Source organism: Zosterops lateralis (assembly GCF_965231275.1).
Source record: "Zosterops lateralis genome assembly, chromosome: 29".
NCBI classification, from domain to species: domain Eukaryota; kingdom Metazoa; phylum Chordata; class Aves; order Passeriformes; family Zosteropidae; genus Zosterops; species Zosterops lateralis.
Window position 1 is genome coordinate 2,547,587 of NC_139789.1, and position 12,895 is coordinate 2,560,481.

Consider the following 12,895-nt stretch of genomic DNA (forward strand, 5'->3'; position numbering starts at 1 on the left):
ACTTTCAGCACACTCAAACAGTAACTGAAATTCTGTAATAAACAGGGGACACTGAGGGTTACAATTTAACAACAGACAGAAAGCCAAGGGGAGCTCTGCTGCCAGAAAACAAAGTTCCCATTCCCTCTGCTCTCTCACCACATGCTCCCATCTCCTAACTCAATTTTCTGCCACTTCACTTAATTAACTGGATTGAAGAATAAGTTAACTTTAAGCTTACAAAATAAATTCAGAGTCTTAGACAGCACACTGTGCATTTTATAGCTGAAGTATGCAGTTAAGCTTTTTTTCCTGATGAAAGGAAAATATAAATTCATTGGAAACTTCTTCAGTGTGTATGGAAGGGTTTAATTGTTTTGTTTGAGACTATAAAATAAATCAAGGTCTGAATCATTATTCCCAATTAGACCCAAATAATACTTCCCCAAGGTTTGATTCACTATTCCAAATTTGAGCCAAATAGTTCCCAAGTGTAAATTCCTTCTTAGGATTTCAATCATAAGTAACTTGAACTTAGTCAATCCAGGAAGGCAAGGCTTCAAATCAGGGAACTATATTTTAATTACGAAATTTAGAAAAGGTCGAAAAAGTCAGGAGTATCTTAAAACACAGCTTATATTTATCTTCCCACCAGTTTTAAAGAAACTGCTCCTCATAGACTATCTCCCTTAGCCTGGAGATAAAACTAAAACAAAAAAGAAAACAACAAACTATAATCTGAGAGCAACTCCAATATAGGAAAGGCAACTGAATGTCCATGAACTGTTAAAGACCAGCAAAAGCTCAGCTCTAGGCTGTCCATGGAAAGAGCCTCCCTTCCCGATCCTTCTCCTCTGGAGAGCTGCAAGCAGTGCCAAACACAATCAGAATTATTGCAATTGATCTCTGCTTATGAGCTCCCCTACAAGGAACCTTTTAAAGAGCTCAGACGGGTGCAGGGATGGAGCAGGAAGCTCTGAGGCTCAGAGCTCCTCACACAGCCCCATGTGACGGCACTTGTGCTGATACCGTGGTTAATTTTTAACTTCACTGTCTCAGCATCAGGGCTTTCATCTCTCAGATGTTTGACAAGGCAACATCAAGATACATTTCACATCAAATCTTTCATGGTCCAGCTGTAACTAAGTTCTTCAGTCTAGAAATTGTAATCAAGGAGCAGAAATATTAACAATAGTTTGTGTGTAAACTGTTCAGGGATTTGAACTCAGATTAATCAGCCAACTCAGAAACAGGATTTAGTAAGAAAAGTTTCCGATTCCCTAAGTATGAAAAGATAAAATTATAAATCCACCTCCATACCACCTTAATTGTGCTCACCCCTCTGTGCTAGAAACAGCTGCTTTAACCCCTTGAACTTTTATAGAATGTCAGCCTACAAACAGCTCTGTTTTACTGAGGTAGCAGAAAAATAAGAGATCACTAAAATGAGGAAGTTCTGACCCAGAATGCAACTCATTTCTACATCATGGAAGTTTTTAGTTGAAAATACATTTTCAACTTTCATGAAGATTCAGAATAAAACTTCAAAGTTAAAAAGAACGTTCGCAAATAGTGTGGGCACACTGCAAAACAGTCTGTGCAAAAAATCCCCAGAAACATCCATTTAAGAAAATTTCCCTTGTAGCACTTTAGTTCTCATCAGTAAAAAAACCCCAAATAAGTAACCATGGATGGATTTAGAAGTGACCAGCTCTAAGAGGAGCCTGAAGTCAGTTTAACTTCCACAAAGCAAAATAAACTTTCTGTGCATCCCTCTCCAGCACCAAGAGTTGACTTTTTTTTTGTTTTAATTATGCTTAGTGACTGAAATTGGAAAACATGGAAGCTTCACTCATAAGAGGTAAAAACTGGATTTTACCTCTTATGTTCTAAGCCTACCTTTTCAATGCACACTGAATTTACATGAACATCTATTCAATTCTCAAAGACTATCTTCCCATGAAAAGTATTACCAAATGTTCAGTGGAAGTCTGAAGAAATTGTGGTACTTAAGACAACCAGTCTAAGCATAGAAAAACACAAATATCTCTTTATGAACATGCCCAGATTTACACAACAGCCTATGACTCCAACAAAGTCATAAATTTTAGTTGAGCCCAGGAATACACGCATTTGTCACTCAGCAGACATACAGGACATTAAATCTCTGCCTGGTTTGACACAGCTGTACCAGCTCTGTAGACAAGGATATGAAACATTTAAATTTATCAAAGGCAGAGAGATCAGCTGCTCAAAAAGGGCTTTCCACTGTGACCCCTTCCTGTTTTCTGTTTAGAAGTGCAAACTTGAACTCCAGCAACCAACAAGCCTCAATTTTACTTCTTCTTTCAAGCAGCTGAAAGTAACACAAAAAAAAAAGAACTTGCAGATATTCCTCATTCTTTTCAGAAGAGCTTTAAAAAAAAGCTTGAACTTTTTTCATGGAGGTATTACTACATTTGAAACTAAACCTAAAAATTACAAAGGCAGTGTTCAAGCTCCTTGCTGTTGAAGATTTTGTTACAGGTGAGCATTATATCCATCCACACTTCAGAGTTTTTCCTTTAAGAGAGTAAAAGGGCCAAACAGATCAGTTTAAGTCTGTCCTGACATTACCTAATACAGGCCCAGCTGTCCCCCTCCTTCTCACATGTTTAGTTTTGCTTTCTGTTGGAAATGCTGTAATAATTAAAAGCCACAACAGATTCTGACTTTCTCCCCAACTAAAAATGTTGCTCTCTTCCACAAACAGCTGTAGAAATAACTCCCTCAAAAAGTGAGTTCAGTAAAATGCTCACACACAAAGGCAGGATCACACCAAGCAGGTGATGTTTCAGTGGAACAATATTTATGAGAAATTTGCTTATGATTTGACTCAAATGCCATCAAAACTTTCAGATGGTAAACTCTGCCCCAGATTATTGGTGTTTAGTGGTGCAAAGTTAAGTCATACACAAATTACAAGCAACAGGAAGCAAACACACATAACGAGGAAACTCAATTAGAAGCAGTCGGGTAAGGCTGCCAAGCACCACTGCAGCTCAGTGACATTTAAACCTACACCAAGTGACAAGCCTAAACCAGTGACATTTTAAGCCTAAACCAAGTAGGTGACTCAAAAGCAGCATTCAACAGCAGCCATTTGAAGTTTTAAAAAGCCAATATGCATAGAAGGCAACTCGAGCATGAATTTACCTCCAGAACCGGTCCAGCTCCCAGAATGGTTCTCTCCACACCACTGGCGTACCCTTTCTGGCTCAGTGCAGTGAGGCAGTGAATTAAGAAGTTTGTGCTTTGGGTTTTCCCAGACCCACTTTCACCTGATATAACGATGCACTGATTAACATGTTTTTTAAGCATTGTGTGATAGGCCACATCAGCAATGGCAAAAATGTGAGGCTCCAACTTCCCAAGCTGATGGTTCTCATACATCTTGACGTACTTGGGGTTATAAATGGGCAGGAACTTGAAGGGGTTAATTGCAATCAGGATACTTCCTGCGTACGTGTAGATTCTGTGCTTTAGGAAGCGGCACTTGAGATTCTCCAGGAGCGTTGTCTCGGTCAGGTTGGGCAGGTTGCAAAGGTCATCAAAGTCCTCCTGGTGCCAGGGCAGAAAGCCCCTCTCCACCAAGCGCCGAGCCTCCGCCTCCTTGGAGAGCAGCTGCATCTGCAAGTACTTGATGGTGCCATCAGTGTTCCTCTCCTGCAGGAGGAAGTAGTACCCATCCTGCTGCGGGTGCTCGTCCTGAGCGCGCCGGGGCCACAGCAAAACCCTGTGCACAGGAGAGTCGTTGATGTCAAGTACCCATTCTTCTCCACCTGATTCTTTCACCTCCACGAGCACGTAATGCTTGGAGACGTCCAAGTTTAAGATATTAATCACATCCTTGATGACATCTGATGATGTACTGTCCTTGGTTGCTGTCACTTTGCAGCAGGGAGCGCTTTCTGTTGAGAGTTGGGGGTAGATGTGAAGATTATAGGCTGCCTTTGCCTGGCAAACTGCACTGTCAGCATCTTTTAAACTCATTCTGTCCCCAGATGGGCTTCAGTCTTCCACCCCTGCTTAATATGCAGTGCCCATTGTCTGAAAAAAAGAGAAAAATTAAAATATCAGCTGTTAAAAAAGTGTGTACAATAGGTATTAGGGCAAGGTGTTCTTTTCTGCAGGATGAGAATACAGTTATTACATAGTGCATTTGTTCTTGAATAAGTTACTATTAGTGATATTATTTCTAACAGCCTGTTTGGATATCCTATGAGCGGAGAGCTGCCACAGCATCCAGCCTCCTTTCACTTTTTCTTCTATTCCCATGCCACCCCTTCCTCCCTGCCATGGCACACAAGAATTCATACAGCCAAAGCAATACAAACCAGGATCAATGTCCAAAGTAAAACTTCCTTGTTTCCCCAGGTTAGTTTTAGCCCAGATACTTTCCTTGACCTGGTCCACATAAACATTTACCCACCCTCCCACAGAAACTCTGCCTTAAAGCTGCACCAGCAGCTTGAGGCAGAAACAGGGTTTGGCCACTCCTTAACTCAGCAGTGACAGTTTAGAGCAGCCACGAGCTATGGCGGAAGGATCAGTGCACACAGACACAAAGAGGAAAATGGTTCTGACACTGAGACCCACATTTTTTCCCCCTTATTTTCCCTAACTAAGCTCTTTCCATGAGAGGTCCAAGACAGGTACAGCATGTACCCCACTGAGCTTTCAGGAAGCAGGGCCCCCAACTGCTTGGAACAGACACCTGACACACCCTAATACACCACGGGGGTTTCTTCAACACAGGTCATTGACACAGCCAAGAGACTGCTCATTCCTCCTGAGTGAACCACATCCTTGCTACAGAGGGTTTGAACACGACTTTCACCTTCCATCTTATGCAAAAAAGTTAAGTCTTGATGGAACTACTTTTCAGCAGCAAATATGAGCTAAATAACTCACTTTGTTTACACCATTCACAGCAACTTCTTCCACACTGGGACCGGAACCTCATTCACACATCTCAAAAAATTAGTCATTGTGATTGTTCTTTCCTCCTTCCAGCCCTGGTGCAGGCCACACACATAACTCCAGCCTATCAGCAGCCTCAGAAGCCAACCTCTTCCTCACCGCCAAGATAAAAGTCTCTAGACCCCGCTACCATCTGTGCCTTCCCCAGTGATTTTCCTCTCATGTGCAGTTTTGTGCCCCCAGTTCACCAGGACTATCTCTGCCCATGTTGCTTTAGCTCCACAGCTCCTTTGCTTACCAAGGGGTACTAAAAGGAGAGGGATAATAAAGTGTCCCTTTGTTTTAGCAGTCTGTAAAACTTCATACTGAGAATAGCAGTTCAATTTTTGTTTCAAGAACAAAGTGTTCTAATTATACACTGACATGCCAAATACATTTAAAAAAAAGAGGAAAGAGGCAGAGAAATGCCAAAGAAGTTACTTTTTGCCACTAAACAACTGCACAGGAACTTGCACAAGGCCACAGAGAGTAATCATTTCAGATTAAAATCACTAGAGCTGGAGGCTTTTAACTGCACTTCCAGTGCAAGTAATGAATCATTTCACAGAACATATGACATAGCTGTGGCTCATGAACAGCCTCCAAGGAAGGAGCTGTGCTTTCAGGGACTCTGCAGACAGCTTACAGACTGCCACACAAGCCGGATCATTTGTAGTGGCTACTCATCTAAAGGAAGGCTGAATAAGCCACAGATGGCAAAGGAAACCACAACACATCCCTGATCAAACTGTATGATCCACCCAAGAATGTTTTTCCCCATTAGATGTCATTCTCCATTCATTAAGGAGGGCTGGTTCCAAGAACCTGGCCATGCAAAAGGCTGGAGCTGTGAACTCCAAGTGCCCTCTCCATTTCCTGTAATTACCACTGACCAGCAGAGAAGTCTGAAGCACCTTTGAAGTAATTAGGCAAGTGTTAATATATAAAAGCTCAAAGCTTGGCACAAAGTAGAATGTACAGCAGACTGCTGCTCATGGGGAAGATCCATCTGAGCACAGACAGAAAAATGGAACAACAGTGACAATTTTCCTCTCCAGCTACTCAGCCAGTTCAAGGGACACAGGCTTTTGCAGACTTCCTTTTTTCACCCCTCAGAAATTAGTTTCAGACACAAAGTCTGCTGAGTTAGAGGAAGTCCCTCATAAGCATTTTGACCAAAAGAGCTCCCTAAAATATGTTGCACCAGCTTTTGGCCAGCACAGAAGAGCTGAACCTTGGTGCTGACCTGTGACTTTACCAACACACATTTCCTAACCTTGTCTCATGTCAGCCACCCAAATTTGGGACATTGCTCAAACTCACACTTTCCTAAGGGGAAATCAGAGTGCAGATGCCACTTCTCTACAAGTGACAAACCCAAGGCCATTAGAGCCAGCAGGGTCTGCTCATGTGTACAACTGGAAAATTCAGTTTTTCCATCTGAGAATGTCCAGATATTGCAGAGGTTTGACGAAAACCTCCTTCTCTCCTACTACTTATGATTTTCTTAGAATGGATATAAAATTTATTTGATGATTTTATTTTGCTTTGAAAGAGAAAAAACCCTCTGGCTTCCCACTGATCAATTTTTCAAACTACAAATTAGAACATAAAAGGTAAAGAGCATTCACTGGACAGATTATAAATTGGTTACCTAATGAGTCCCAGTATTCAACTAAGGACAGGTGTCTTCAAGCAATTGGAGGATGAGTTCCTAGTGAAGCTGGATTCCTGGCATCAAAGTAAACATTTTCATGATGGCTCTAAAAGAAAGAAAAGAGTTACTGATAAAAAACATATCATAGAGAGATTGAAAAGGCAGCAAGTGAGCAAGAAGTTAAATTAATTACATAGTTCAGTAATAGAGGAACAAGAAAACAACTGCCAAACAAATTTCAGCTGAATTTGCAGATGTATAAAACTTCAACTTTATCCAAGAACCAATCTATATCAGAGAGATGGAAGGGAATGTATCCCGAAATGGGTTTGAATAGCAAGGAATTATTTGAACTCAGTATTCTACCACAGCACCACGGGCACGACAGTGAATACAATCTCCAGATAAACATAAATTAATATTTTGTTAGGCAGCCATACTATCCTTGTGCTCAGAAGATACAGGACCAATACAGCATCTAGAATAAATCCAAATTTCAGTTAAGGAGCTGAGGGCAGCAACAACAAGAACAATCCCAAATCTGTTAGAAAACACCCCCCTGACAGGCAAACTCTGCAAGCTTTGTCTGCCAGGAGCACACAGAGGACACTGTTATCAGTGGCAGTCCTTGCACAGGACCTGCAGTTGGGTACAATCACCAGGCTGGAGGACAAAGCCACATCACAAGGCAGAGGCTGGAATTCACAGCTAAACAAACTCAGGCAAACATAAGACATAAACACCACCAGAAGGTTAAACTGCACTGCAAAAACTTAACTGACACCAACAAGGCCTGGTTGCCAAATCTCTTTTTAGAAAATCAGCGAGCCCCCAGTAACCAAGCTGCCTCATCATTAGAAGAGTTAATTATGTACCACCCTCTTGTTTATGGTCAAGAGCAGTCTGAAGAGATGATTGCAATAATCTCTTCTTCATTTTATGATCTACAATTATTTAGACAATTTTTAAGCAACTGAAATGCTTATTCAATGTGATTTGGCTCGTCAAGGAAGCACAAGGTGCAGAGAATACTGGAAGTAAAAGGAGAAATACAGGAAAGAAGATAACACTGAAACCACACAGGTCAGCATGCAAAGCCTGCAGCCCAACCACCACTGCTGGCTTCTGGCTGGAGATGGAAATTCTGCAGTTACCTCAAGTTCTTTCAATACCCTTTCTTGTAAGAAATCCCCTTTCAATATATGCAAGAGGAAAAAAATCTGTAACTTTACTGTTTGCTCAGACAATTTTAGTAACAAAACCAAAAAATTCCAATTCTGGATGTTAATTTTGATGGTATTTTGTATGGGTTTTCTAGACTCCATTAAGCCAATTAATTTTTTAACAGGCATTAAAGCCAACAGTATCCACTTGGTAACAGAGTGGAACTCCAGCAGAGAGTTTTGCCCCAATCAGTGCAGGGCATCTCTTTAGTTTAAATAAGGCCATAATTTGAAGCCACATATTTAGTCAATGAATCATGGTGAAGCTAAAAAGGGAAAGCTACCATTACAGCGAAACTGTTGAGGATGAACTGTATAATATTCCAGTTCTTCGCATTTTCACATGTATTTCCACTGCTGCATTCCTCAAAGGGAAAGATTCCAGCTTCTCCCACTGCTCACCAAGCAATTCTCAACACAAAAGTGGAACTATACCAAAGGTACTTGACCTTTGATATTCTTAAACACCAGAACTGCCAGCGACCACCCCCAAAAGACACCAATCTGTCTGGTCAAATTGAAAATATTCAGCAATTTCAAAAATATTGAGCTATTACTGACTTTGATTTCCAAAGCAAGGAATTCCCGGCAAATCACCCTACAGAGACACCTTAAAGTGTCCACAATCAACTGTGCAATTAACAGGTAAAGATCCATGTCCTACCTCATGTCATAAGGACAGGTGCTGTTAATTGAGCATAATCGATTTTAATTCTTCTCAATATTCCAGGAATTTGTAGATTATTTGAAAATCAACTCAGGATCTCATCACAATTCAATGTTTTCCTCGGTTATTAAATATTCAGCTGGACTAAACAATTTTAGATCCTTGGCTTTCTTTAATGAAAAGCTCTTGGATTTTCTGCTGCAAAAGGAGGAGTTCTGAATGGACCACACAAAAATTACAACACATTTGTTACTACTCTTTGCAGGGAAGAGTTACTACAACCCTGTAGGGAAGTTACTGCCCCAGAGGGCCTGGCAAAGGAGAAGCTGGGCTGCAATGTAGTGTAACACAGGAAAAAGTCAAAAAAATCACCCTGATCCTAAACCACCTCTGATGCAGCCTCCACTTCCTCTGAATGACTCAAATGCACAATCTCACCTCAAAGCACAGATACCTTATCAGACTTTTCAGTGATGTTAGATGTTACTACCTTATAAAAAGTGTGATGTCAGAGCTGCAGATGCACATGGGAGTGATTCAGAAAATGTGGCCCAGTTGAGGAATCAAGGCAAAGCAACTGAAAGGGTCACAGGTAAAGAATGCAAGCCAAGAGAACCTTGGGGGCCATTCTACCACCTTTTGTAGTTTTCTTAATTTTTTCCTTAACAGCACTACAGTTGGAGGAACAAAAAAGGAAATAAAAGTTTTACTGCCCTAATGTTGCATTTACAGTGATGAGAAACTTTTTAAAGGAACTTTAGGCTGAACTTTTGTGTGAACAGAATGTACACATGTAAAAAATAGCTTTAAAACCACTTTTATTGTTTAATATCAATGGCCTTTATAGAAAGGGCAGATTTTTCTGGAATCTGCATTGAGTTTCATTTGGTAATAAGAGACACACAACACAATAAAGCCTTGATAAAAGCAACTGCACAAGCCACGCTTAAGTCACTTGATACACCAGGAAAACACAATATTCTACAGACAAAACCTCTGAATTTTTATTTTGTGAAATAAAGACATCCCTAGTCCTTCCTTTTAGAAAAATAAACCCTTATCAGCATCTCAAGCTTTACTTCTCCTTGATATTGGCATAAACAGGCCTTGTTTCTTAGAAATTGATAAACACCTTCAGCCTTCAAATTCACAAAAAAAGCACTGAGCCAAAAACATTTTGTTGAATCAGAGTCTTTCACTCTTTTCCTCCACTGCTGAGATAGCCAATACTGTTGCATTTTTTAGAAATTCTTCCTTTTTAAATGCCTAGAATATGCAAATCCTGCCCTTTGACTTTCTAGCTGAGGAAAGGCCATATTTAGCCTCAGTGTGCATGTGAGTCAAACATGTTATTCATGAGATTATTCAAGAAGTCTAATGTTTGAATCACTATGGGTCAGAAAACTGTCTGCACAGTCTGTCACCCTTCTAGGTGAACCTTGTGTAAATCTTTTATCAGCTGCATTTACTCTTCCTAAATTATTCAGTTCCCTGAGCGTTTTGGGTTCCACAGAAAAGTCCAGACCTGGGAGTCTTCCCACTGGGAATGGACAGTTTGTGCAGGCAGCTGCCACTGCAGGAGCTGTAACATTCAACTTGTGAAAAAGCTTTTTGTTGAGACAAACGTTCAAGCACAGAAAAAAAAAAAAAAAAAGAGCCCCAAAGTGCGCAGTTCTACAAAACATGTTGCATTACTGCAGTAACTCTCAAGTTTTATGCGAATAATTAAGGATTAAAGATTGAGGAAGTGGCCTCAAATACGTCATCCTGAAAAGCATAAAGTTACTGGACTTCAGATGTAGGGCAGGCAGAAAACCCCAGAGCAGTGCAAAGACAAAAAAACCCAAGATTAAACTCTTTTCTTAAAAAAGCCACAATGAATCTTGCAGCTAATATGAATTAAAAGCTCCCCAAGCTGCTTCTCTACATTAAATGGAATTGTTCCTGACAAGAGTCTGAGTTAAAGACACCCAGGGCTTACTAAAACTTGCTGGGTGTGACACCAACATCCTAAACCGGAATGCAAGGTTACCCCACGCTGTAACTTTAGGGCAAGTTCTCCAGCCATGGATTCCAGCTAACAGGCCTGAAATCAAAGGGCTCCTAATTACCCATGACAAACTTATTTGCAAACAGCTCGGCAGACGCAGCGATACCATCCACCTCTAGGAGCACCGTGGGAGGATGCTGATGACATCTTTGAAAGGCTAATTGCATCTGCCAGGAGCTTGAGATCATCCCCAGCCCTTTGCTCCACTGCCACCCATTTCCAGAAGGTGAAATCAAAGAATGCTGAGCTCGTTTGCATCCAAAGTGCTTCTCGCTTTTCACCAACAGGAATTGCAAATAAAGCCGGGCAAGAATTTTGCTACAATACTTACAGAGTAACAGAAAGCAAAGCTAAAATGATACTGGGAATTCATCTTCCACCAGGATCACACATACCTGTATCAGACCTACGGCCAGAATTGTCATGAGTCAGGATACTAGCCTGATACTTTTAGTCTAGAAACATGTAACAAAGGATGTTCCTAGCTTGCAAAAGTTTTACTTCCCAGAGATTGCAAAACCGAGCTTGCCAAAAAGACAGAGCACTCTCGACATCCACACAGCAGGAGGCACAATTCAACCGGGGCGGTGACAGTCATCACGATAAAGCACGACCTCAACACAGCAGCACCAACTGTCAGGAGCTGCTCAAAAGAAACAAAAGAACCCTCAGAGTTTTAACGAATTTTTTGAAAGATCACGAGATATTTGCCTGAAAGATTACAGGCTTCTCATACCGAGAGTCGGAGACATCACACGAAAAAGCAGAACACCGTGTGGCTGAAAAATCGCAAGCGGGAGACAGAAAAAAGCAGCGGCTGGAAGGAACACCGTGCCCTGCTCAGGCTCTGCCCGAGAGACGGAACGCAGAGCCGGGCACAGTGAGACACCCCCCTTCCCTGGGCACCTCCAGCTCCTCCTGACACAAAGTCAGGCAGCAGCACCGCATCTCCCCGCGCCCGGCACGGCCCCGGAGCCCGGCACGGCCCCCAGCACCCAGCACCGCCGGGCTCCCGAGGGCGTCCCGGGAAACCGCTCCGGCCCCGGGCTCCTGAGGGCGGCGGCGGAGCCCTGCGCCTACCCCTGCCTGGAACAGACCCGCAGACACCCCCTCAGAGCCGAGACCCCCACACGCTCCCTCACACCTGCTCCGAGGCACCGACCCTCACAGACCCCCTCAGAACAGCTCTGGCCGCCCCACAGCGCTCCGTGCGAGACCCGCTCCCTGCGAGGCACCGCCACCACAGCGCTCGGTGGCCCGTAGCGAAGGAACGAGAGGCGGGGGGAGCGGGAGGGATGCGGGGCAGGAGGAAGAGGAGCGCGAGGCCCGTTACCTGCGCCGGTGTCGAAGCGCGGCCGCCCGGCCCCGCCGCCGCCACAGGCCCCGCCGCCGCCACTTCCGGGTGGAGGGGGCGGCCGGGGCGCGCCCATTCAGCGCCGCTCTCGCTCCGCGCATGCGTCGGCTCGCGACAGCGTCAGGGGGTGGGGAGCGGAGCGGCCGCTTGCGGGTTTGGGGGGAACGGAGGGGAAACGGCGGGAGCTGCTCGGGGAGTCACGGGTTCGAGCCCCGAGCCCGCTTCGAGCCCCCGCCGCGGCTGGGCGGCGGCAGCCAGGTGCTGTCTGCCTGTCTGTGTGAGGTAGCGGGGGTGGATTCTCGTCAAAACCAAAGAACACCGAGTCCTGCTGGTCAGGGAACGTCCCCGCCCGCCGCTGCGGTGGTGGTGGGGTGGCTGGTGCTCGGTCTGTCAGAGCGCTGGGCCACACTGGTTTACAGAATCACAGAATTGTTTGGGTTGGAAGGGACCTCTGGAGATCACCCAGTGCAGCCCCTCTGCCAAGGCAGGGTCACCTGGACAGGTGACACACAGGAAAGTGTTCAGGTGTGTTTGGGAGACTCCACACCCTCCCTGGTTCAGCTGTTCCAGTGCTCGGCTCCCCTCAAGGTAAAGAAGTTCTTCCTCATGCTGAGGTGTTTGTCTTGTGTTTTAGTTTGTGCCCATTACTCCTCGCCCTGTCGCTGGGCACCACTGAACAGTGGCACCATCCTCTGGACACCTCTTGGAGACATTTGTATATTTATATAGGATTGGTGGGATTCTCTCTCAGCTCTCTCTTCTCTGCACTAACCAGGCCCAGCTCCCGCAGTCTCTGCTCATCACAGAGATGCTCCAGACTCCTCAGTGTCTTTGTGGCCTCCACTGGATCCTCTCCAGTAGCTCCTTTCTTGTACTGAGGAGGCCATAACAGACTTCACCAGCTGAAGCTACCTCCCACCTGAGACCAGGAGCACCTTTAGGGCTGCAGGAGTTGTCAGACCCT

At 44.0% G+C, this 12,895-nt stretch overlaps 1 protein-coding gene across 9 annotated transcripts in view; it reads right to left on the minus strand.

The window, feature by feature from the left end:
- MYO9B (myosin IXB) overlaps positions 1–11,968 on the minus strand; it is a 41,779-nt gene extending 29,811 nt beyond the window's left edge. For 8 of the 9 annotated variants that reach the window (XM_083880229.1, XM_083880228.1, XM_083880226.1 and 5 more), the window contains exons 1-3: positions 11,911–11,968; positions 6,635–6,743; positions 3,175–4,068 (exon numbers count right to left, since the gene is read on the minus strand). In XM_083880229.1, the coding sequence (XP_083736355.1) occupies positions 3,175–4,011 (837 nt within the window). In that variant the 5' untranslated portion in view covers positions 4,012–4,068; positions 6,635–6,743; positions 11,911–11,968. Of the gene's footprint in view, positions 1–3,174; positions 4,069–4,355; positions 4,417–6,634; positions 6,744–11,910 lie in introns of those variants that run through there. The other variant, XM_083880224.1, reaches the window with a different exon arrangement.
- Positions 11,969–12,895: the final 927 nt, after the last annotated feature.